This window comes from Podarcis cretensis (genome assembly GCF_951804945.1).
Source record: "Podarcis cretensis genome assembly, chromosome: 3".
Lineage (NCBI taxonomy): Eukaryota > Metazoa > Chordata > Lepidosauria > Squamata > Lacertidae > Podarcis > Podarcis cretensis.
In genome coordinates, this window is record NC_137172.1 from 95,315,956 (window position 1) to 95,343,248 (window position 27,293).

The 27,293-nt window shown below is 44.1% G+C and overlaps 1 protein-coding gene across 5 annotated transcripts in view; it reads right to left on the reverse strand.

The window, feature by feature from the left end:
- LPIN1 (lipin 1) overlaps positions 1-27,293 on the reverse strand; it is a 92,646-nt gene that overhangs the window by 50,377 nt on the left and 14,976 nt on the right. For 3 of the 5 annotated variants that reach the window (XM_079970417.1, XM_079970420.1, XM_079970418.1), the window contains exon 2: positions 17,190-17,246. In XM_079970417.1, the coding sequence (XP_079826543.1) occupies positions 17,190-17,246 (57 nt within the window). Of the gene's footprint in view, positions 1-8,830; positions 9,110-17,189; positions 17,247-17,383; positions 17,438-17,815; positions 17,933-27,293 lie in introns of those variants that run through there. The other 2 variants (XM_079970419.1, XM_079970421.1) reach the window with 2 other exon arrangements.

Sequence of the window (27,293 nt, forward strand, 5' to 3'; positions counted from 1 at the left end):
TTCTCCAAATGTCAATCAAGTCCATTGTTTCAGTCATTTCAAAAAAGATCCTTGGTAGTCTCCCTTCTTTCGAGATCACTTGTCTCTGTGCTTTATCCATGTTTGTTGAGACAACTCCGTTCATATCTCCCATCATTAGGATTTTATAATCTAAAAAGTCAACTAATGTCTCATGCAACTTCCTAAAGAATTCAGCCTTCCCTTCATTTGGGGCATAAACTCCCACAATTAATATCTTTTCTCCTTGAATTTGTATTTCAATTGCCAGGTATCTTCCTTGTTCATCTTTAAATATCAATTTTGGAGCCAACTTTTCCTTTGCATAGATCACCACACCTCTTTTCTTTACTTTGTCTGATGAGATGAATTCTTGACCGAGTCTCTTATTTATTAATAATTTCCTATGTATCCTGGCAATATGGGTTTCTTGCAAACATATTATGTCTAATTGTTCTTTCTTCAAAATGTGAAAAACCTGTCTTCTTTTCCGAGGAAGGTTCAAACCATTACAGTTCCAACTAAGGAGTTGCAGAGACATTTTGTATTTAAGTAGCTGTTCCTCCAACTGCTCCAAGCTTCTGCTCTTCCTCCGATGGTGGTAATGAAAGTCCAAATGACAAATTTGCTATATCGGGTGGTTCCCTCTCCTCCACGGTTCCTTTCTGCAAATCCTCCAGATACTTCTCTAGAAATAGTTCTTTGTCCTGAATTGTTTTTATTTTAATCTTCCTTCCATTAAAGTTAAAGGACAATCCTTGTGGAAATTCCCATCTGAATGGTATGGTGTTTTTCTTCAGCAGGTCTACTAAACTCTTGTAATATGTTCTCACCTCTAAAATGTATTTAGGAATGTCCTTAAAAATCTGTATCTGACAATTTTGGATCACCAGTGCCTTTTGGTAATGCAAATTCAGTATTCTATCTCTTTCTTCTTTTGATCTCAATGTAATTAGGCAATCCCTTGGTTTTTTATCCTGCCTTCTACCCAGTCGAAAGGCTGAAATTATCTCAAGTTCCTCATCTTCCTCCCATTCCTCCCGCCAAAAAGTTATGATGTTCTCTGTGAGAAATTTCACAAGGTTGTCCCCTTCCACTTCAGGCACCAATCTAAATTTTAAATTCTTCTCTTTACGTTGAAGTTCCAGTAAGGAGAGGGCTGCATCATGCTCATTCACTTTTTTAATAATAGGCCCAAATTTTTCCCTTGTCTCTTCAGCTGTTATTTTTGCACTTTCTGCAATCTTTCGTGTTTCTGAATTTTCCTGAATTAATCTATTTATAGAATCTGTGTTCGATGCGACACTAGCCGTATTCACATCCAACCTTGTTGTCAACTCTGTTAATTTTTTAGAATTCTCTGTCGAAAGTTTTGTCAATGCTTCCAGGGATTGATTTATTTTAAGTAGAGCCTGAGTCATAGGATCCATAGAAGCTGGTGTTTTTTCCTGCACAGCTGCAGTTCCTGATATAGAGGCCCTTTTCTTGTGAGATTGTTTTGCTTTCTGCCTTGTTACTATCTCTTCTGTAGGGGCACTCATATCCTCAAGGTCGTTTTCACAGAGTTGATTCCCAAGTGGAAAATCCCACTGTTACTTTTTCAAGTGCAACAGTTTCAGATAGAGCCCTCTAGAGGGAGCATTCAATTGTATCCAAATGGCAAAGATGGAAAAACAACAAAGAAGCAAGGGAGTATAACAGTAGCCAAAAGTTTCCAATGTCCAAATTGTAAAGTCTCTATTTTTCTATGTGGCCAAAATGCAGCAAAGTACATCTAAGGTCCGATAACTTTTTTGCAAACAAGTCCCCACTTCTCAAAGTTTGACAGTCCACGTCCCAGGTGTCTTGTTTGGGCAGCCCGACCCCAGGGGATTTGGCAATGGAAGGTCTTAATTTTCCATTAATTTTCCAGCAGATTAACAACGTTCCAATCCCTTCCCCCCTTCTCCTGCCAGTCTGGGGGGAGGTTTTAAGTCCGATGTCAGTTTGACAGCTTAAAAAAATTAGAAAGGTTCCCTTTAAGTGCAGCTTGATTTTCGTTGCTTTATTCCTTCTGCAGTTCCGGGGAGGCAGACTTCCTTAATTTTTGCCTTTCCCGTTTTCAGCCAATTTTATTTTTTAAAAGTCCCGTTACTTTTCCAATCTTACTCACGGGTGTTGTGGTCAAATTCCAATTGCAGGAAGGAATCGGCGCTCTCCGCTCATGGCGACGCGGCTTCACTCCGCTAGCTGGGTGACGACTCTCAGCACCGCGCTTACCCCGATGCCGCTCAGAAGCCTTTAAAAAGGCTCCCTCACAGTACCGGGGGGCGCAAAGGGTGCCCACCGAATCTCCTTTGTTCACAGGCTCCGCGCCTGTGATTTTAGGGGTCCCCCGCTTGCCGTAGCGGGTGAGACCCGAACTAACGGAGCAGTCCTGCCTCGGAGCTCGAGGCTCGGACCGCCATTAAGCGCTGGCGCCGACCGGAAGTCGTGCCAGAAACTAATCTGTTGCGGCCAGTAATAACATGTTTGGAATGATCATCAGAGAATATATGGCGGATGACTGGATTGATCAGGTTCTTGGCATATGAAAACACTGAAACCATGCTCTAATTTGTTTAAGAGCCTGGGCCTACGTGCAAATAGTCCTCATGATGGACACTGCTGGAAATGTGGGTGTCAAGAACCCAGAGTAGCTTAAAAGTTTGATGTGCAAGTACGTATCTCTTTAAGTAAAGCACTCTAGCTATCACAAGGGGGGGGGGTGTTTTGTTTTGTTTTGTTTTGTTTTGTTTTGTTTTGTTTTGTTTTGTTTTGTTTTGTTTTGTTTTAGATCTCCTTTATTTGGTTGATCGTTGAGAATAATATGTCAACACACCTGAACATATTTAATATATACTTGTCGTGTTTTCAGTTCACTTCAGTCACCTCATGATTAAGCAGACTGTTGCTTAATGCAACAATAAACCAATGTAGCATTTACAAGTGACACAAATAACAGCATCTTGCATCTTTAGGTAGCTATCGGGGTATCAACTGAAGTGCTAAATTTACCTTCCCAACCACCTCTTTTTTTCTCTTATATTGGACTCTGAACAGCATTAGACTGGCTAAATCTAGTCGTTCGTAATTTCCCACAATGCCCCCAAACTTGTGTCACTCAGGGACATTGTGCAAAATTTAAATCTTTTCCCAGGCCTTTGGCTAATCTACAGCCTTTTAAAGTTTGGAGGGTGGGTTACTGTTATTGTTTTGTTTAGTATAGCATGTATTTTTGTGGTTTTATATTGTAAAGCACCCTGTGATTCTCGGATGAAGGGCAGTATACACATTAAATAATAATAATAATAATAATAATAATAATAATAATAGTATATAAACTCAGCCGCCCACACTGCCATCACAGCCAAATAATATTGCATGACTCACTACCCAGTAATTTCCCCAGAGCCTTCTCTAGTCTGGTGCCAGCCCTAAATAACAATATGTTTTAGTCCAGAATAGAGGTAGCCTCCATAGTGCCCTCCAGATGTTGTTGACTACAACTCCCATCACGCATAACCATTGCTCTTTCTGGCTGGAGATGACGGGAGTTGTCGTCCAAAACACTGGTGGGCTCTATATTAAGTAGCCTTGATATAGAATGTGTGATTAATGACTGTGGTTGATGAGATGAGATATTTTGAAATCAAATGTACATTATTAGTTATTGCCATTCATATATTCAAATTACAGATGCAAGGACGGCATAGATGCAATTAAAAGTAAGCACCATTTGCGCATAGATTGCATATCACAAGGGATGCAATCCAGTTTGAATAGTGCTGCTCCTTCACTTTGGTTTATACTTACTTAATTGTATTTCTCTTCTCGTTTGTTATATGTCAATCTCCCGTGTTTTATATTGTGATGACTACCAGGTTATAAGCAATAAAACTGCATCACTTGTGAAAATGGTTTTATGACCAAGGTGACAGCATTTTTTGACTTGTTTAAACAAGATGCTCCGTAATCTAGAATATCAAAGCATTGCCTATATATATATATATATATTCCTGATTTCAGAATATCACCCCACTGGGAGTAAAGCTATACATTAATCCTATTTACTGGGTTGTTTTTCTTCTACCTAAAGATAACATATTTTTCCCCACAAGAGCATTTACAGTACAGTAAAATATTTTAATTTCAAAATGGAGTCGCTTTCCTGGAATCACCTGCACATCCCAGAAGCCACAGAGAACTGCAAATTTCTGGAGTCGTTTCATGTCTAAAACCTTCCTGATAAGCTACACCTGCCAAAATCCTCTCCTATGCACATCAGTCAAAACCCTACCCTCCTTTGCACAGTCTCACACAACCCATACTCCAGGTGTGTACAGTCTTCCAACTGCTACTCGAAGTGAAGAAGAGTACTCTGCACATGCTCAGATCGAAGTTCTAGCAGTTTCCAAAACTTGGGTTTCCAGCTGTTTTTTTAGAACTACAATTCCCATCATCCCTGACCACAGGTCCTGCTAGCTAGGGATGATGGGAGTTATAGTCCCAAACAACTCTTCTAAGGAGACACAGCCCTAACAAAAAAGACCAAGTAAAAAAAGGGGTGTTATGGATTTGAGCTTGGGCTAGCCGTGGCGAGCTTATCGTTGGACTGCTCACTACCGCGCTCCTTCAGCCTATCAAGGCGAAATATGACGAATGGTTGCTGGACGTGTCTGACTGCAGTTGGCCGTCGGGATCTCCCCTTAGCAGGGCCCTTCCCGCAGAACCTTGAGCGCCTTTTTGCTTGGCTGCTGTGCTGTGACTCAGCGCGGGGAGGAGGGGATCTGAGGCGATCCCCGCGGCCAATCGGGGAGCGGCGTGTCCTCAGCCGAACGCGGATGGGGGGGGCGGGTCCGCGCGCTGCTGGCAGAACGCAAGGGGGCGGGGCCTCGGAATGTTGTTTGCATGAGTTTCCGAGGCACGTGTCGCGTAAACACCATTGTCCCCAGGCTGGTATTAAATTCGAAAGGGGAATTTTACCAATCTGAAGCATGGGCGTAGCCAGGATTTTTTTTTTTGGGGGGGAGGTATTTTGTTAGGGGAGCAGAACCTCAGATTGCCATGTATTTTTATGGGTTTATAGTTATTGGGGGGGGGGGGCGCCTCTCCCCTTCGCTACATGATCTGGAAACGGAATAGTTCGCAGGGTACATACCCAAAACAGGGATATTTATTTCAAAAGGATGGGTTTTGAATGGGGTTTGGCTTATAAGGAAGATGGTGGCTTTCTCACGTTCATATCCCTTAACCTCCCCCCCCCCAAAAAAAAAAACCAGTGCGGGGGGGGGGGAGAGACTTCTGAGCACTTTGCGTTTCTGCAACTGACATCTCTTCAAAGTGCTCAGAAGTCCGTTGTTCACCTTGACACGTGAAAGCACGGTCGTGGGTATACGATCCTGTTTGCGTTTCTGCAACCGACGCCTCTTCCAACAGGATCGTAGGTATACCTACGATCGTGCTTTCACGTGTCTGGGTGAAAAGAAAAGGCGGAGAGACGAGGAGTCGCGATCAATGGCAAATTCATTATAATAAATGAGAGTTCAGGAAGTTTGACAGCCGACCCTTTAACGCATTTGCCTGCCGCTTCCGTTGCTGTGAGTGTCTCCCTTTCACGTGCTGGCTTCGCGTTTGAGCAATCGCTTCTCCCTTACCTGGTGTAAAAGGGAAGCAAAAACAAGGCCCGGGCGGTGTGAGAGACGACGCGCGTTCCTAGCTACCGCAGCCAATCTTGGAACGAAAGGAGAGGAGGGATGTCCTCTGAACCAAGCTCACAGGAATGTGTGTGGGCAGGGGCGCTTGTTTAAAGCAGAGGAACAAAAGGCAGGGAGGAGCTGCATGCACGCATCGAAAAAATAAAAATAACAAAACAAGGACGGGACAGCACGGTGTTTTTTAAAACAACAATACCCGTGCAGTAATCAGCAATGCAACTTTTCCGTGCCTACTTCTGAGGGCAGAAGTGGAAGACAACTTTTGTCAAGAAGGAGGCAAGCAAGCTTCCATAAATTTTGTCCCTAGGTAAATAATCAACTTTAATAAATCACATTTATGGTTCAGGAAAGGGCCACATAGCTCAATGGTACATCATTATGTTTGGCAAGCAGTAGAGTCTACCTAGTATCAAGGTCTGGCATCAGCGGTCAAAAATAGACCAGACAGGCAAGATTCTCTGCCTGAGACCCTGGATAACTGCTGCCGGCCAGAGTAGTAGACAAAACTGAGCTAAATACACAGCTTCCTGTACTCCTAATTCTTTTTTGTTTTGTTTTAGTTTGCCTATTTTATAGAGATGTCCTTTGCAATGCGCTCAGGCACATTCAGGTAAAAGGTCTTGCAACACTTCACAACAGGAAAAGCTTTAATGAACCAGTAGAAACCAGATTATGTACCAAGAACCAGCCTGCTTTTATACCCGCATCTTCCAGGGTAGGTAATGCCTGTGATATTCATGATAATTGGTTGCAATCCTGCACCACTCAAATGAATGGGAGTTTTGCTATTAACTTTGACAGGAACAAAATTGCTGGCCTGTTTCTTTAAAAACTAGGGGAGACGCACCTTATACAAAGTGACATCGTGGCATTATTTTTAAATTAGCTTCCATAAAGCAGGTGAATTGCTGAATTCGGTTCTGGTAAGATTTGTAAGGGAACAAAATGTGATTCAATAATTCAGCAAGTAATCTTTTTTTAGGACTTCTTTTTTAGGGGGTGGATGTAGAGCTGCCATTTCAGATGGATGGATGGATGGGAAGAAGAATGCACACAGGAAGGTTTTATGGCCCAGTAAATTGAAAATTAGTGTGCTGTAAGAGCATTTGTTGCAATAATTTTCACTTCATATCTTACTTTAGCTGACTACTATGGCAATATTATCAACGCAGGGCAGCCTGGATTTGTTCATAACAACTGTGGTGAGCCAAAAAGGTTAGGAGTATATCTAGCTAGAAACCTTAAGCCCCGTAATAACAATAGCTTTGGAACAATAAAGTGGGAAAATTAGATTGATGAGATGCTGAATGAAGATGGAACCTTGGTCTGATCCAGCAAGGCATTTGTTATATTCTTACATTATGGTTTTTATGATCTGAAATTCAGGAAGGGTCACTGCCCCCACTGTCCTGCTCCCCCCTCCCCAAATATAAAGATACTGATGGAGCAAAATTCCTCTGTTATCAAATAAAATGCTCAGACTGTATGGAATGATGCTTTCTGGGACAGCTAGAATCCCAGGAATTGTGTCTGTATCCCCACAGAGTAAGGCTTCAAGATTCTTTTTGCTGACTCTTTATCATTTTCCTAGCAATCATTCATACACAAGGATATTCATTTACAGAGGGAAGGCAAAGGTTTGTATTCATCAGACATTTCTGGCAATAGGTTTAACCTCACAAGCCAAAAGCCTCTTTTTGACAGACAAGTTTTCTCTAGCTGAATTTCTGATCAATAACTGCTGGCGTTCTGTGTTCTAAAAACCATGCCATTTCCACAATGACCTAGTATTTTCATATAACACTGCTTTTACAAAGTCACACGATTTCCTCTGTCTAGCCCACTGATGTCTGTTTTGACTGGTGGCCAAGTCTCCAAGGCTGTTTCTCAGTTCTGCTGAGATATCTTTTAACTGGAGATGTTGGGGAGTGCAACTTTGAACTTCTGCTTCCTGTACATGTACTTTTCCCATACTTTCCCTTTCATTCACTAATCAGCTCCATAACTTAAGAGCTGCCTCTAAGAGGCCCTGTACACAAAATTCACCAACACTGACATACTCACCATAACGTCTAAATGGTGTGTAAATTTTGCCATGCATCGGAATGCACACATGGTAAGCACAAATTTAGGCATCATTCTGAACATACGGAAGCAGGTGGAGCTGGGAGCTTACAATTAGCTCCATGCCCAACCCACCTAAAATGTGCTAAGTTTTCCACATACGTGCAGTAGGGCTTCTGAAAAATTGACTGCCATACGTTAGAATTTCGCTCCAACCAAGTGAGATTTACTTCTCAGCTAACATAACCCAGCAGCGCTGGCCCAGATGCATAGATAAGCATAAGCAGACAGGTCAAATAAATTCTGCATTTGCCCTCAACCACACTTTCTGCATTTCTGCTGTTGTGCTAGGTCAGCCATGGAGGTTACAATATGATTTCTTGAACTGGTTAGTCTGGTTGCTCAAAGACAACCTCGGTACAGGAAACAGGTGAGAGGCACAGAGACATACTGCCAGAAATCTGGACAGACGGACAGAAGCGGTAAACAAGTGGGAAGAAGGAAGATAATCAGAAACAAATATTAGTGTCACAAGGAGACCTTGAGGTTCTCAAGCATTTGCTTTTAGGAACCTGTTAGCAATTCCAGTTATCTATGGTATGCAAAAGAACAGATTGCATTTATAGGTTTTTTTCCAACCTTCACATATATAACACATATCTAAGAAAGGTTGTTCTGCTCTGGACATATCTAAATACATGCAGAAAAAGAGGGGAAGAACTCCAGGTACTAGAAATGGGCTTTATTCCACACCTAACACATTTTCAGGGAGAAATCCTTCATTGGGGGGGGGCATTTTTCTAGCAGAAATTCTCAAATGCAAGCAACACCAGAGCAGAACTATATTTAGTTCTGTGCCCTTTCAGAATGTGTCTATCGTCCAAGTTTTTACACTTCACTTTTGTTTCAGATTACCAAGAACGAGGGCTAGTTCCCCCACCCAGCCCAAAAGAAACTGGCAAACCTGACTGTCTTAAAAGCAACAAAAGACATATACGTATCTCATTTTATACCATTTCAAACAGCATTCTCACCTTGGTCTAGTTCATCAGATCTGCTTGTAATTGATAATGACTGGGAGACTTGACATGCTGGATGGGCTTGTCTGTACCTGGATTCTTGCGGGTGGAGAACTGGGGGTGTCTTAATTTCTTTGGGGCTCTCCATTTGAATTAGCCTAGTGTAGGCTTCCCAATTTGTGTGGTGGCCATCTTTTCTTTTTCAGGCTCTTATACTTTCTCCATCCTTCCACCACGCCCCCTCTCCCCTTAAATCCTTCAAGCCTGGCCTCCACCCTTCCCAGCTGCCCCTGTCTTAGGAAAACCCCTGTTGTTAAAAGCTTTCATTGTGGCATCATCCACAGGAAGACAATGATGTTTTCAGAAGTACTTTCAATGAGAGTGAGGAGAGGAAGGGAAGATATAGAAGGAAAATGAGAGAATCAATGGGATTTTAACTCCTGGTCTAGTTAAGGATTACAAGTAAAGGTAAAGGGACCCCTGAACATTAGGTCCCGTCGTGGTCGACTCTGGGGTTGCGGCGCTCATCTCGCTTTATTGGCCAAGGGAGCCGGCGTACAGCTTCCGGATCGTGTGGCCAGCATGTCTAAGCCACTTCTGGCGAACCAGAGCAGCACACAGAAACACCGTTTACCTTCCCACTTTGACGTGCTTTCGAACTGCTAGGTGGGCAGGAGCAGGGACCGAGCAACGGGAGCTCACTCTGTCGTGGGGATTCGAACCACCGACCTTCTGATCGGCAGGCCCTAGGCTCTGTGGTTTAACCCACAGCGCCACCTGTGGATTACAAGTAAAGGTAAAGGTAAAGGTACCCCTGCCCGTACGGGCCAGTCTTGACAGACTCTGGGGTTGTGCGCCCATCTCAAGAGGCCAGGGGCCAGCGCTGTCCGGAGACACTTCCGGGTCACGTGGCCAGCGTGACATCGCTGCTCTGGCAAGCCAGAGCCGCACACGGAAACGCCGTTTACCTTCCCGCTGGTAAGCGGTCCCTATTTATCTACTTGCACCCGGAGGTGCTTTCGAACTGCTAGGTTGGCAGGCGCTGGGACTGAGCAGCGGGAGCGCACCCCGCCGCAGGGATTCGAACCGCCGACCTTTCGATCGGCAAGTCCTAGGCGCTGAGGCTTTAACCCACAGCGCCACCTGCGTCCCTCGTGGATTACAAGTACTTCCTTCTAAATTAGCATTAGCTGTGGGAGCAGAGTAAGATTCTGAATTACGTTCTCTTTTGTATTACGTTACTTTCCTTTTATACAAAGCACTCCCAGTTTATTTTTCCTAACAGACATTTATATACATTATTTCTATACCGACTTCAATGTATTATGTTAGTTTCCTTTTGAACAAGACCTCACTGAAGACTTAATAGTGACATTTATCATTCTTTTTACCAACAAATATAGAAGCTGGAGACAGAAAACCTGTTTGTCACAGCCCAGCACACCTCAGGCAGCTTCTGCATCCTGGTTTTAGCTGGCTCCACCTAAAACTCTTTAGTCTCTCCACCTCTCCCAAATTCAAACTGCAAAACTGGTTCCAGGCCACAGTGCTTTTCTGCCTTTCCCTTTAGCCCAAAGGCAGGGGTAAGATTCCAAACCGTCAAGCAACACTCTTGCATTGGCACACTCTTTAGACCTGTTGGAATATGGTAATTTATACTGCAGCATGTCCACTCAGAAGTAAGTGAGGCTCACTCCCAGGTAAGTGGATATAGGTTTGCAGCCCTTGTCTGATAAAAGAGGGTGGTGAGCCAGAACTGGAGAACCTGTGGCACTCCAGAAGATGCTGAACTCCCATCAGCTTCAGCCAGCATAGACAGTGATTCGGTATGATGCGAGTAGTATCAATCGATTTTCAATCGATTTTATTGCATTAGCCATACGGCCATAGCATAATATACATAGAAATAACAACATAAAATGGGGGTGGGGAGATAAAAGTGGATGTCGTCCTGGGGGAATACTTTGAGAAAATGAGGATAACAAAAGTTACGGGGGATTTAAAACATCGAGTGACAGAGAATACAAAAACACGTTCGATTGTGCGGCATATCGACTACATCTGTGGTGTTAAAGAAGGAGTTGGTGCCGCTTTCCTCTTCATCACACTAAGCAGGAAATTAGCTGTCATCTCGGTAATCCAACAGTCAGAATCCTGCAGAAGAAGGGACACTATCCAGGGCTGGATTGGGAGATGAAACTTGTTCACGAGAGGAGTTAGAAACCGAGATCTTTCATCTGTCCAGTTGGGACAGAAGAGCATTACATGTTCCATAGTCTCCAGAGCCGTGTCGTTGCAGGAGCATGTTCTATTTGCGATGGGAACTCTGGAGTAATGACCCGACAGAACTGCTGTAGGAAAGCAGTTGAGACGGGCACAGGTAAAGGCCCTTCGCTTAGCCTCCGAAGGAATTGTGAAGCAGTATAGAGGGATCCCTTCAGGGGGTGGAATAGCTAGGGCTAAGCCTGAACACGGCCCTCTTGCATGGGAAGCTGTGTTAGAGAAGTCAAGTTGCTGTAGCTTCTTTTTGATTAGAGGTAGGGCCGCCGGGCTAATACACTCTAAGTTAAAAACAGTTTTACGGTTCAAATTGAGAAGAGAGCGGAATTTGAGATTAATTGTAGTTTTCCAAGGAGAATTATGAATATCTCTTAGGATCAAATTGGAGAAACCACCTCTAATTCGAGCATCCGATGCTAGTAGGTGGGAGCTATAGGAAATGGCTCGACTCCATGCTCGTTTTACAATTGAGGGCTGGGCGAACTCAAGTCGTAGGGCTGCACCTGAGACACATCTCGGGACGCCGGAAAGAGATCTCAGAAACATGTGAAGTGGGCGATCCAAGTTACCTGATATTGCTGTAGTCCATACTTCGCAGCCATATAATAATTTAGGGACAACTTTGGCATTAAATATTTGAATTGCTGCTGGAAGGTATTTGCCGCCCTTCTGGTGATAAAATCAGACAATGGCATTAGAGGTCGTGGTTGCAGCAAGAGAGGCAGATTGTAGATGGGTGGTCCAGGAGAGATTATAAGTAAATATTAAGCCTAGATATTTAAAGGCTTTTACCTTTTCTAAGTAGCCACCTGTGATCTTAAGCGGCTCCAGCTTGAGTTTGCGGGAACGAGTGAAGTGGAGAACTTTAGATTTTTTATAATTAATATTAAGAGCTTCCACCTTACAATAGGCGATAAATGCATTAACTGCATTTGCTAGGTCCGCAGCTGTTCTGGATAAGATGACGGCATCATCCGCATAGAAAAGGGAAGCAACGGGGTGGCCTGCTAAGTGAGGAGGATACTTAGTTGCTAGCTTCAAAGGGGAAAGGGCATCATGAAGATAAAGATTAAACAGTAAAGGGGCCAAGAGACAACCTTGTCGGACACCCCTGGCCATTGGGAATGGAGTGGTAAGGGAGCCGTTGGGACCAATTCGAACGCGAGCTGTGGTGTTTGAATAGAGGGAAATAATTAGGGAGAGGAGGTGCGGATCAATTCCCAGATGGGCAAGTTTGGACCATAATCTCTGCCTAGGAATGGAATCAAAGGCGGCCTCCAGGTCCATGAAAGCGGCAAACAGGTGGCCTTGCCTTGGTGCAGTGTATTTACTGGCAAGGTGATAAAGAGTTAGACAGTGGTCCATGGTTGATGCTGACTTCCGGAAGCCAATCTGTTCTGGCGGTAGACTGTTTCTCTCATGGACCCATGAAAGAAGTTCTTCCAGTAAGACAGCGGCAAATATTTCCCCCGGAATAGATAGTAAGCTGATGGGGCGATAATTCCTGGGGATGTTTGGCTGGCCGCCTTTGAAAATCGGAACTATTGTAGCTTCTCTCCAGGAGTCGGGGATGTCTAATGCGGAGGAGATAGCGGTGAATACAGGAGTCAGCTGTTCACTCCACCAAAGAGGATCAGTCAGGAAAAGGTCCAACGGGACCATGTCTGGGCCGGGGGCCTTATTCCTTCGCATGGACATTATGATGTTGAAGATGCGGGTTGAGGTGAAATTTACTGAGGAGGTGGAACTGAGAGAACAGGAACAGAGGTCCAACGGGGATTGAAGGTGATCTGTAAGATAATTTGGAGAAGCGAAACTGGCTGAATAATAGGCGATCCATTCGTCAGCGGAAATCAGGATAGCTGAATTGGGTGGTGCCGAAGGCCTAACTAAGCGCCAAAAGGAGCGGGAGTCATGCCTCTCTACAGCCGAGCGAAGAGTGGACCAAGCCTCAAGGATGTGTTGCTGTTTCTTGCAATGAATCATGTTTCTGTATGTCCTTTTAGTAACTAGAAGCTCTGCACAGGTTTGAGGGTCGTTGGAAAATTTGATGGTTCTGACCATTTTCCTAATTCGCCGCCTTAGGACTTTGCATTCCTTGTCAAACCAAGGTGATTCAGAGAAGAAGTGTTGGTGGGTAGGCGAGGTGATGGTTATGTAAGTTGTTGAAAAAGCATCAATTAATTTCCGGTATTGGTCAGCGGGCGGAATTGAGTCAGAAAGAACTGTAGGTATATCAAGTGATTTTTGTATGTCCAGGGCAAGAAAGGAGCTGAGGCTTGTCCATTTCTTTGTTTTATATACAGGGTAGCTTTGTGCTGTGGAACTATAGTTTGAGGGGACTGAGAATGGCTCTATTAGGTTTAACATTAAAGTCAATGGAAGGTGGTCACCACCAAAATATTCAGCCACTTCCATTTTTGTAGAGATTGAGAATAGCTCCGGCGTCAATAGAATGTAATCGACAACACTGGTTCCCCGGGAAGAGATGCACGTTAACTGCTGCGAGGACAAGGGAGTAACATTGCCATTTGCGATGCAAAGATCGTTTTCGATGGCCAATTGGGCCATCAGCCTCCCCGACGCATTTGTTATGGGATCAAGAGAGCATCTGTTTCCCCAGGGGGGCTGCAGGGAATTGTCCAGGAGTGCTGTGGAAGATAATATAGCATCGTCGTTGGGACCTATTCTTGCGTTAAAGTCGCCTAAGAGGATTTGAGGAAGTCCTGGGTTAGTTGTTTGAAGATCATGAAGCCAAGACGAAAGTTCAGACCACCTTTCATTACGGTCGGAATCATTAATTGCTGGAGGCAGATATACTGTAGTTATCAACCATGGGCTTTTGGTCTTTGGAAGGTGGATCTTTATAGTGAGAAATATAGTGTGGCACTCCAGAAGATGCTGAACTCCCATCAGCTTCAGCCAGCATAGACAGTGATTCGGTATGATGCGAGTAGTAGTCAAACCACATCTGGGGTACCATAGGCCCCACATCTCTGGTACAGGCAGTAGTTGCAGTTGACACCCTTCAGATAACTCGCACGTATACACCAAGAATATCATTCCCTGCCTCGCAACTCCACTACAGCTTGCCACCACGACTTCATAAGGTTGAGAACGCTTGTGCCTTTCTGTAGCCCGGACTAGAAAACTGAAAAAAAGAACCACTGACATCCAGCAGTAAGAAAGCACGTCAACACTAGCGCCAGCGTTGCTATGCAACAGCTCAGCACTTCCTTTTCCTGTTGGAACTCTGCCCTGATTGGCTGCCATCTTTGGCAGCTGCGATAATGAGGATTACAAGAAATCCCACCTGCACGGAGTGGAGATGGGAGAATAAGTAATGTTTGCTGGAATAAGACTAAGGGATATCTGTGTGCTTATGACACATGCCATGACCAAAGTGAGGAGCCATTGGAACTTCATATTCCAGGGTCACCCGTTAAAAAAACTAGGAGGGTTGGCTAAGAGGACCAGGATATCTAAAACAAAATGGGACCAGGATACCAAAAATATTGCCTCACCAACTGCTCACTGGGATCTGCAAGAGAGAAACTCCTGCAGATACCATCTCATCAGCAGGTCTGTTCTGCACAGAGCGCAAATTGGGAATTTTAGTGTGGCAGTAGCTATGCTTTGGAGCTCTGTCTCATTACATATCATGCAGGCGCTATCTCTATTTAAGTGATGATGATGGTTTTTAAAAATCCCTGATCCTCTGGAGAAGCTGGTGCCTCTGTTGATTAGATATCCCACTTCCAGTGACCTGACCCTAGTTACACCCACCCAAAAGTGGGGAAAGTAACAATACTCAACATGTATGTGGGAGCTGAAATGCTGACCCGTGTTTCAGAACCGTGCATAAAACAGAAGTACTGTTGAAAGCTCTAACACTGAGGGATTAAGGGGTTAGGGTGGCTTCCTTCCACTTCAGACAAGTGCCATCAGTCTATTATTTGCACTGCACTCCCAAGCCTGCACTTTTTGTTTTAAATAAAATACTTTCTGACAACATCAAAGAGGGGGTGAAGAAACTAGGAGACCTTGAGTGCATGCCAGGCAAAGACTTCTTCGTACATTTTAAAGCAAAGCCTTTGTTTTCCCAGAGAATATTTTCCCATGGCAAGGATAAGAAAATATTTCCTGATGCTGCTAATCCTGCTTAAGAGCACCAAAGCTATAAAGTACCATAGAACAACCACAAAAGAAATATACAGTGCCTGTTTACTCAGAGGTTTTCCACGGTCTCTAGCATGGCTGACTCCCAAATAAAGGGTGCCTAGGATTCCAAGCCAAAACTTGCGCTATCCCACAAGCTAAGAATACCACCCTTTTCCTCATGGACTTGGACAGAGAGCGGCTGTGTGTGCCAAATATAATATTTTCTTGCATCTGATGAAGTAGACTGCAGTCCACAAAAGCTTACACCATAATAAATGTGTGGGTTTTGAAAGTCCCACAGAACCCTTTGTTGCAACAGACTAAGGGCTTATCCACACTTATATTTTGCTCTGTTCTGTCCAGGCAGAGATCCATGCTTTAACGCTCTGTGTCAGAGTGTTGCTTTTTCGCCCCAAGCTTTTATTGTGAAAACCCGCTCTTTATAGCTAAATCGGAGCCAAGGTCAATTTGGGTTTCCCCCCACAGATTGACATTTGCTCTGACTGAGCTTTAAAGAGCAGGTTTTCATGGGGAGAGCTCTGGAACAAAACACACGAAGGGGATCAGACATAGAGCTTTAAATTGTGGACTGTGCTCGGAAAGAGTGCAGGAAAGGTAATTGTGGATAAGCCCTAACACAGGTCTCACCCAGGTTTCCTTTTGTGCCACATTTCCAGGCACAGGTCTGTGCTTTAAAATGTTGTGTCCAATCACTTTCTTTTTGCTCTGGTGATTTCCCTCCGAAAACCTGTTCTTTACTGCTGAATCAGAGCCAATGGTTATCCACAGAAAACCCAAATTGCCATTTGTTCTGAGCCAGTGTTAAAGAGCAAGTTTTCCTGGGGAAAGTAGAGGGACAAAAACAGTGGAGTGGGGGGGGGGGAGCCAAAAGGGTGGTTCTTTATTTCTCTCTTTTTCTACTCCTTTCTCCCATCTTTATTTCTTTATGTTTTTATTTAAATACAGTTTATTAAATTTGTGAGGTCCATGCCTTTACACAAAATACCATAAAACATTATTTAAAAAGATAAACAATAAAATAATAAAAATAAGCTAAACTTTATGTTTTTATTATACAGTGGACCCTCCGGATACGAATTAAATTCATTCCAGGGTCCGTCCGCAACCCTAAAAGTCCATAGGCAGAGGCGCTGCTTCTATGCACATATGCAGAGCACTTCTGCACATGCGCGCACGGCGAAACGCAGAAGTATACACTTCCGGGTTTGCCACGTTCACAACCCGAAAGTTACGTATCCAGAGCAGTATGTAACTAGAGGGTCCACTGTATTTAGATCAAAGTCTTGGTTCAAATAAAAAGGGGAAAAGATATTTGATATTAAGCTTCGTATTTTACTCTATAAACCCTAATAAAACTTATTTAAAAGAAAAAGAGAAACAGGAAACTGAAAGAAACTGAAACTGACTTATAATCAACCTTCGAAGCAGGTCCATATTTGCTGATATGTAGTAGCAGCTTTTCCCCTCCCAGTGTATGTGGCTTTTTTCCAGCTGTGTTTAGCATGAGCATTATAACCTGAGAACATCTGTTTCTACTGTTTCTCCTCTGATAGGCTTCCCTCCTGGCATGTGACACAATCACTGTGGTTGGCTATAACCTAATCAGCCCATACAAAGAACCATATGAGGTGGCACAGATGAGTCATTTTGAAAACAACTTAAGTATGGAGGGTTGCAAGAAGTTTAGCTCGCGGCTTTCTCATGCCTGTTTTGCAGATTCTAATCTCCCTTGTTTGTGAACGTGAGTTGATTGCCGCTGAGGGGAAAACCCCATAATGTTTTATGTGGAGTCTGCTTATTCTTGATCTGCTGAGCATGGTACAACTCACATGCTTAACCACAGAACGCAACGCCTACAAATCTTAGATCAGCCAATGAAATCAATGCAAATAGAAGATAAAAAAAAACTTACATTCAGGTTGCAAGTCCAGACATTTCGGATCCATCCAGGATCTTTCATCAGAGGAATCTGAAACAAACAAACAAAAAAAGAGTCATTCAGCTAAGTGTAATCTGTTAGTACGCCTATCTGCAAACTCCTTGTGGAGTTTTCTGGCTCTTCTTACACACAAGTATTTTCTCTACACATTTGTTGTAAATCTTTACCTCTGCTGCAAAGTGGTTTCTCAGGTGTTCGCTAAGAAAGCCCTGTTAGCCATATATGTTTGAAAACACTGGGTTCCTTGTGTGCAGGGGTGGTCTTGGGTTAGCAGAAGGCAGTTCCGCACTGTGGACCCCTCCCCCAAGCTGCCCCCCTCCCAGCTGCACCTGAAGATTGAGGAGCCCTCCAGAACGGTACAGAATATGGCACAAAGAGTGGCAGTTGTTGCAGGGAATGGGCAGAAACAGGCATGCAACCTTGCCCCACGACAGTGGGTGCCCAGGGCATGCACATGTCACGTCGGCAAGTGCACATGTGCGTCACATTGGCACGCCCTGTGGGGTGCAGGTGTCATTCACACACATCAGAGGGGCATCTCCTCTACCTCACACCCTATACCATATTGTTCGGGCTGGTCCTTTGATCTCGAGTTAGGCTTTATTGAAGTTGCTTCAGGGGAGTTGGAGACAAGGGAACTTTCCTTGCATAAATGTTAAGTCCACTTAGGATCCAAGTCAGTGTCTGCAAAGGGCCTCTCCATTCTCCATAGATGACTGTTGAGAACATAATACGGTGGTACCTCGAGTTACAAACGCTTCGGGTTACAAACGCTTCAGGTTACAGACTCCTCTAACCCGGAAGTAGTACCTCAAGTTAAGAACTTTACCTCATGATGAGAACAGAAATCGCACAGCGGCAGCAGGAGGCCCCATTAGCTAAAGTGGTACCTCAGGTTAAGAACAGTTTCAGGTTAAGAATGAACCTCCAGAACGAATTGAGTTCTTAACCAGAGGTACCACTGTAACTTCCCAGGTGAATAGGACTATAAAGGTCTGTCTGTTTCAAACAGCAGCAGCCAATTGCCTCTCAGAAGTTCACAACCAGGGCTTGTCTGTCTCACATTTGGTTCTCAGCTAATGAACAAAGATGTCTAATCCTGTTTTATTTCAAGAGCACTCGGCAACGTGCTAAATACTTTTCAGGCACAGCCTTCAATTGCAATATAATTTCAGAGTGCATCAGTAAACAAATACTGGCACAATCTCACTGAAATTAGATTGTGGGTAACAAAAAGCAGGGCTTTGTGGAGGCCACGTAGCTAAGGGAGATAAGTAGGGTAATTAGACAGGTTCTGACATTAACTGCGGAGAACGTGGGTTGCTGCATCCAGATGCATTCATACCTGGAGCAAATACTTTGATTTAATCTAGAACCAACCTATTAGGTGTTCCGGGGCAAGGATGGAGAACCTGCAGCCTTACAGATGTTGGGGAACTCCACCTCCCATCATCCTGGCCATTGGCTATGCTTGCTATGGCTGATGGGAGTTGGGAGGAAAATAGAGACTTTTTTTCACTCTCCTCAACTGACCCTCTTCAACCCCCCATTTTTTGGTCACAACACTTGGTCAGAGGTGGCCATTGACCTTGTATTGCAGATAAGGAGACTGAGGAAACTATGATATTAAATATCTTGCTCAATATTGTAAAGAAAATAATTAGGCCCAAGCGCCTTCCAATTAACAGCCCTCTGCTTTCATCATGTGTTTATACAAAGTCATCATACTGCCCTGAGGTAGCAGTGGAACCACCGGGCGGAAGTACCAATACTGACTCTAATGAAATAATTTCAAGTTATCATTAGGTTGCTTTGCTAACAACTTGCGGAGGCTGAATTGCCAATGGGTCAATAGATGGTCTGAGTAAAATCCAGGCAAACTGAGAGCTTTCCAGTCCCATTGATTTCAAGAGGAGAGGTTAAATGCTTGTGCAGAAATCTCTCCTGATTAGTTCAGCTGGGCTTAAAAGTGCTTAATTTTGGGGTGGGATAATGCCCATTATTTAGTTGAAACAAAAGTAAAACGTAAAGTTGTCAGAGTATGATAATGCCAAGGTTGCAGGTTCGATCCCTGTATGTTATAACTGCGCATTCCTGCATTGCAAGGGGGTTGGACTAGATGACCCTCAGATTCCCTTCCAACTGTATGACTCTATGATGTGAGATTGACCAGGCTAGGCAGAAGAGTAAATGTGTTGCATTTGTATGCACACCAGCACTGAAATCACTATGGCCTTATTTCTGCATGTGATTTATGCTTTATTCAAAATATTTATAGAAAACCTCTATAATGTCTCTTGCACATACACTAATTTTATCTTGTGGGCTTCCCACATGCATCTGGTTGGCTACTGTAAGGACAGGATGCTTGACAAGATGGCAATTGGCCTAATCCAGTCTTCTTCCTGAATAACTTTCTTAACACTGGTAGTGGGGTAGGAGAGTTGGAGGGGGGGTCACATCTGGCAACCAACGTGCCCCTTTGGTTTCAGATAGTACATGTTTGAGATAGGGACACGGGTGGCACTGTGGGTTAAACCACAGAGCCTAGGATTTGCCGATCAGAAGGTTGACGGTTCGAATCCCCGTGACGGGGTGAGCTCCCATTGCTCGGTCCCTGCTCCTGCCAACCTAGCAGTTCGAAAGCACCTCAAAGTGCAAGTAGATAAATAGGTACCACTCTGGCGGAAAGGTAAACGGCATTTCCGTGCACTGCTCTGGTTCGCCAGAAGCGGTTTAGTCATGCTGGCCACATGACCTGTATGCCGGCTCCCTCGGCCAATAAAGCGAGATGAGCGTGCAACCCCAGAGTCGGTCATGACTGGACCTAACAGTCAGTCGTCCCTTTACCTTTAGTACATGGGTAGACGAGTCTAAAAAGCCTGGGACACAAATTTTCACGGCCCTCTAGCGACTATGGTGGCTCATATACCAAAAGTAATGTATTTAGTGTTAACTCTGGAAGTGAAAACTCAATTCTGACCACACTAAGTCCCCTAGAGCAAAATATACATCAGGAAAGCAGTATTCTCATGGCAGTTCGTTCGTTTTCCCTCAACATTTCCATAATGGTTCATTTCTGTTCATTATATTTGAGCTTTCACACAACGTAAAATGGACTCCAAGAAATATACTGGGATATAGCACAAGTTTAGTGCTTATTTCCATGTTATTTGATTCCAGGGAGGGAGGGAATTAGTTTGCAATATGCATGGAAATGACTGCTGAATATTCAGAGGTAAGCTCCATTCCTGTTGGCGTATTTTTTCAGGAACTGTGAATAAGGTCGGTTTGCATTGAAAGGTAAAGTGAACCACATTGCTCTTCCATCAATGTGCTGGGCCTGTGCACAGCCATTCAAATGTACTTCTAAAGCTCAGGCACTGGGCCTAGGAGTCTGTTTGGGTCTGGCAGCCGAGCAGCATGTTACAATACGTGACGCAATCGCGCAGCCTTTGGAAGCAGGCTGACGATGGCAATTCTTTGAAAACAACACTGTATGCTCAGTCTCAAAAACAACTTTCTTCATGTAGTGATATAACCAGCCCGTGACAAGCTGGGCACCTTGCCAAGGGCACTGTTGAACGCCACTTGACACTCCTCTGCAATGCAGAGTTATAAATAACATCCAGATAGCATAACACTCAGATACAGACCCACACAGTCGCATTTGAATCCAGAATATTGAAGAGAACACAGGATTTCAGGTTGTGACCAAGTACCAATTCTCATTTATTAAAAAAAGAGAGTTGTTTTATGTCTCACAAACACCTGTGCAAACACATCCGTGTTCAGTAGATATAATTACAGGATCTAAGAAAATAGATTCAAAGGCAACATCAGACCCTCCAAGTGTCCCTGTTTTACCAGGGACAGTCCCGGACTTACAGAAGCTGTTCTGGTTTTTTATTTGATCCCGGAATGTCCCGTTTTTCCTTAGGACATCCCTATTTTCATTGGAGAAATGTTGGAGGGTATGGAGTTATACGACTCTCGAGCCAAGGAGATAAGTAACTATACAACCGTTAGAAGTCATCCTAAGGCAGCCCTGTATAGTTTTATTATGTTTTTATATATGCTGCAACCCTCCCAGAGTGTCCGGGGCAACCCAGTCAGATGGGTGGGGTATAAATAATAAAATGATGATGGAACAGAATGCCCCTATTTTCACCAGAGAAATGTTGGAGGGTATGCAACACGGAACACCTGTCTGCAGCAATGGGCAGCACAAAGTAACCCAAGCAATCAAAAGTTTGACTAGGAAAGAACTGAAAGAGAATGAGAATCAGAAACTGCAAAGGGAGTCTTGTGTCTCCAAGAGAGACCTGGGTACAAGGGCAGAGCTCGGCATCTTGTTGCTACACGACAGATCCATAGGCGGATGCTTTGTAAACTGAACAGCAGCTTGTCTCCTGGACAGTAGTCACATGTTGATTGTGTGTATTGGCACTCGTGGGATGACGCAGCAACGGGAGTAGGGCTGCACTGCTGGCCCCACTCCTGACATCACATCCCAGGGCTAGCCCCCACCCCCCTGACATCCATGACGATAATCACAACACACAGGCATTTATGGCTGGGTTTGGTCCAGGGATGCAACATGGGGGTGGGCTGACACAGACGCACCCCACTCTTGCTTCAACACAAATGCCTTCTCCAAGAATAACACATGGATAGCACTAGTAGCAGACCTGAGTAGAGGGACATCTCTGCCCAATTCACACACACACACATGCCAGCCCAGCACAAAGAAGGTTTAGATTTCAGCCCAGGAAAGGGGAGAGAGTGAGACGCAGAGGGCCAAAGCACAGAGACTTGATGGCTTAATAATTCTTTGAATTATTGATTTCTGATGCAGCCGTTTTATTTGAGCATGAGGTAGGGACCACATGATGTCATATAGCCATTGAGAAATCCATTTGTTTTGTTACAGCGGCTGCATTATGAGGAAACTGATCTCTCCCAGTTTATTAAAAACATTCCTTTGCCAAATTCTACTGTCAAACCTTGCCAGCTATAAAGTTAAATATTCCTCTGAAGATGTTTCATTGAATATCCTCTCCTTGCGTAGGCCACTAAGTGAATAAATATTGGCATAGTAGTTATCTAACATTTTATTAGTTTATCAGAAAACAATTAATGAAACTCCAGCTGAATCAGTTTAGGTGCAGAATGATATTAATTATATTAATGATCCCATTCTGAGAAGAATAAAAGTATGACATTCCTAGAGTTTCAAAAATGTCCCAGAGTGAGTGAGGTAACTGATCTGATTATCAGGCTGACAATAATTTACTTATACAGTATTGTTGTGAATTTTGTTAGCAATATGCAGAAAAAAACAGGGTTGAATGATGTACTGAAGTACAGAGTTGATATCCATAAACCTTTTAGGATGAGCAATAAATTAAACAGAAAATTGCTTCTCTAATACAATATATAGCTCCGTTAAAGAGAAGTTATGGATCCTTTAGGGTGCTGTTATTGAAATTAAAAGATGATGAAGACTCATTTAATTATAAAGTAGTAATATCTATAAGTTCACTAAACAGTGAAAACCTCAGAATGCCAGACTGTTTTGTTTCTCGATGTGGTTAAAATAAACAAACATGGGTTCAGGGTTTCTAGAATCACTGAGTCTAGTCTTATCCAGATGTTCAAACAGCATACAGAGAACACACACATGGGAAGGGTGGGGAAGCAGTGACAACATCCTCAAATGACCTGCCTCACCAGGGAGAGGAGCAGACTGCGACCAGCCAGAGGGAAGGGCAGAACAAGAGAAGATGGCAGCAGAAGATGTCATGAAGAACAAGGCACTGCCTTCATAAGTGGTATCAGACACATCAGCCCAAATGGAGCGTGCGTGTGTGCACGCAGCAAACTCTTGGGTCAGCTCACCCTGTCTCATCTTTAACAGCTTGGCAGGAGGGCAGTGTGAAATGTTGGGACAGCTTTGTACCTTCTGTTACGTTATGAACCTCTTGCTTAGGTCATGTTTTTGGAATCTTCTGGAATTGGGCTCACTGTGGAGTTTTCACCACTGTCAGCCTGAATGGAAATCTCTTCCTTGCTTTCAAGTAAGAGTCCTTGTTGTGTTTTGGAATGGGAACCTGGCAGCATCCACCCCAAATCACAAGCCAGTGGTGGTCAGGACCAGTAGCAAAAGGAGTCGTAAATTCCACTTTTGTATAGTAGTATAGTTTTTTCTACATCCTACACATTTCTCCCATGCTACTCTTTATCTTCCATTCATGCAAGCAAGAAGCATGATCAGTGTTCAAGGACACATTCCAGCCAGGCAAAAACCCTTGGAACGCAAAACAGGACCAGAGAGGGGTGTGGCCTGGGTGAGGGGTGTGGCCTAGAGGCCCACATTCAGCTTGTGGGCCTGAGGTTCCCCACCCCTCACCTGTGCTTTTATATAGATGGACTGCAGGACCCATCTTCCTGTTTCACATGCTTTTACTCAGGCTAAACCTGTTCCTATCCCTTTTTAAGATTCCACACTAAGAGGAACATGTATCATCTGACTTTGGCACATACATTGTGGCCAGACAAGCCTGACAGCTGAGCTCACCTCAGGTCAATGCTCATGTTTACAAGCTGCGAAGAATGGGTTTGAGATGTGAAAACACAGGCACAGGATCTCCGGGCAACACGCACCAAGGAGAACGCGAAACAAAAAGCATTCATCACTCAAATGTCAATACTCAGCTTGTACTGTTCTGGGAACAAGCACAGTGAGCCGTTTGTTTCTGCCCATGTGCACTTGATAGTAAATATGGCCATGAGCAGAGCACAAAAGCCTTGCGGAAGCTTATGGCTGGGAGAGATGTTTGTCTAGATCAGGCATGTCCAAAGTCTGCCTTGGGGGCCTAATCCGGCCCACCGGACAGTTTAATCTGCCCCCTGTGGCAGTATATTTCCTGGGGTAAAATCCTAAATAAACCTCAACAACTTCAGTCCTAAAAAAAAGCTCAACAACTTAGGTTGGCCCTTTGGTTGGCCCTCACGGCCCTTCACTTCATCAAATCTGGCCCTCTTTGAAAAAAGTTTGGACACCACTGGTCTAGATCTTCCCAGTTTTCTTGTAAACATTTCTTTGCGATTGTGTCAGGCAAAGAATGTATCATGGGAATAAGCTGGCAAGGAAGAAAAGCAGGGTGGGAGAGGAAGATGGATCTGAGGCTGAAAACCTGAACAAGTCTTCAGCCGTTTGCAAAGCCCTAACAGTATTTTCATTCAATGCCTCTCAGCCCCTGTTAAAACATTTGTAAACATCACAGAGGTAAGAGCACTGCCCCACCCATTGTTTGAGCTCTGGACAGATGGAGATGGCCATCCTCTAGGCAAACTGTCTGAGCACAACGTAGCCTTAAGTTACTTGACAGTGACTTTCAAAGGTCTCCAGTAAAGGACCACAAGAGCAGTGCTAGAGTCCCCTGTGGATGATGAGTTGGTTACAGCCATCGGATCTACTGCAGCTGAGGGAGGACTGAAGCACCAGACACAAAGGGAACCTAGGCTCAGTTCCCAGGTGTGGGGAACTATTGGCCCCTCCAGATATGCTCCACACTTACTGGGGCATGAGGAACTATTGGGAGGAGCACAGAGAAGGTTCACCACACTTACCCTGAAGGGGTAAAGCTGCAAATTATAGTTTTAGTATTTTGAACCTGAGATCACATTGTGTGAATTTGGAGTTCCCCTTACCAGCCTAAACCAGTTTTTTGAGTCTGGTCACCACCTTCAGCAGCTTGCATAACTTGCCACCAAACTTTGACCCTACCACTCCCACCAAAAGAGATTAAATGTCGTTTTCTTATAATCTGTGGATGACTCTCTTGACTGGCCCATGATGCCTTTGACATATTTTTTCTCTCTTGCACCCAGCATTTCATCATCATAGATGCAATATTAGTTCAGCCTATAGTTCCTGTACAGAGTTACTTTTGTGTTGGAGTGCTATCCTCTGAAATTGTTTTGAAGTTTTAGCCGCCTTTTCTGGGTATTTGAGGAAATGAGTTAAATCTCAGAATAAAGAGCCAGAACCAAAGATGGAAAGTGCTTTTCCACTAAGGCCCATCTCACCTTCTTCTGTGTCTAAACCAGTCTCTCTCTTTTTTTCAGTCATATTCTTCTAATCATTTTCTCTATTAGCAACAATACAGTGGTACCTCAGGTTAAGTACTTAATTCGTTCCGGAGGTCTGTACTTAACCTGAAACTGTTCTTAACCTGAAGCACCACTTTAGCTGCTGCGCCGCCAGAGCATGATTTCTGTTCTCATCCTGAAGCAAAGTTATTAACCTGAAGCACTATTTCTGGGTTAGCGGAGTCTGTAACCTGAAGCGTATGTAACCTGAAGCGTATGTAACCTGAGCTACCACTGTAATTTGGAAGTTAAGTGCTGAGAAATGTGATTTCCACAAAACTGAAGCTTTATCGCGAGGGAAGACATTGGGGTCCTCTGGATAAAATACTAACGATCACTTCGTGTTCTGTTTATTTCATATTAAGATATTTATTATCATTTCAACACCAAATACTAAATCCATAACATTCAATTCACACATTTAAATAAATTAAAACCAAATCTCTCTCGCTCTCTCATACACACACAGTCTCTCTCTCAATCTATGTAACATGCTAAGATGATCATTTGGAAAGGCAGGTTTCCAGTGAAATCTCCTATTCAGGTACCATGGGGCTTAAACACAACAACTTTGGATTTCTTCCCCTAGCTAGACCGCAGTGCATTGAATTGCCATATATCTGCCAAATTATGCACAAAAGTCATCCAAGCCTCTTATGCTCCCTTTTGGACCACTCAAGCCCATCACTTCTCTCATAGTCCTTTCAAGGAACTCAGACAATCTTGTTCCCACAAGAGCGTCATCAAGCCTCGAACTCGATGACCTAAGTCTGGCTTTACTTTCATCAGAGTCTCTGACAGAGACAGACTTGCACGCACCTATATTACACATAGGAAATGTAACCTACAGTATTGCCTAGCATATTGCAAAATCCTTTATGTTTAAGGAAGCAGTCGGGAGAACGTGAAGGAAGGGACAAATATAGTTACTCAGCTGAGAAGCTGCCCAAGGAGCCAAATGTCACAATTTTTGATGCATCTCAAGTAATGAAGACCTTGGATTTATGAGTCATTGGAAAGATGGTGTCTGTGGCCTGCAGCAGCGCTACAGAACTGCCAGTGCAATAAAGCCCAGGTGGAAAAATTGTTGAATGACTCAGCCCTTTTGCCAGCCCTTTCTTAGATGCCTCATATTGATCCTTGATTTGCAGTAGATTCATTGTGACAGAAATATGACTTCAGGGCAAGGAAACCCTGGAGAGCTGCTTCCAGATAACACCGAATACACAATGGTGAGCATGATGGGCTAGTGATATAAGGCAGCTTTCTGAAACTGGAAGAACAGGAAGAGGAGTAGGAAGAAAGAGTCAACGGTGTATTGGTAAATATCTGCAGTTGATCGCCCTTGCTGCCCTTTTTGCATCTAAGGGCTCGTCCACACTTCCCTTTGTCCCATGCCTAAAAAGAACGGGTTCAAGCGGTTTTGCATTTGCTCTGCAGCTGTTCCTGGAAAACATGTTGATTCATTGGTGCTTTTCACACAACAACTCTCAATTCCATAGAAGGAATCCATAGATGAGGATTGCATTGAACTGACCAAACGAGCCAATCCGTGGCAGCCCTGGTGGGGGCATGGCCATTTATTTAGCCCGGCCAACCACTCTGCACAGCATCCAGTCGGCCGAGAGCATCACCCACCCTTCCCCTCCTTTCATTGATTACTGCCCTAACCGTTTCTTTTCAGCTAGCCGGGCTTTGCTGTGGTCTTCTGATGGTTGCCGTATTCGGAGCTGGGAAGGGATTTCCCCCACTCTGCAGGTTTTGTCTTCCCCATAGCACTAGTCACAACTTTGGTGACTTAGGCCTTAGGCAGAATCCTATAGTTTTTCATCCCTGCAGCAGTGTTAACAGGGTACCCTGTCAGAGGAGTCTGGAGGGAAGTCTCTGTCCAAAGAGCCAAGTGCATAGAGCTTCCCTCAG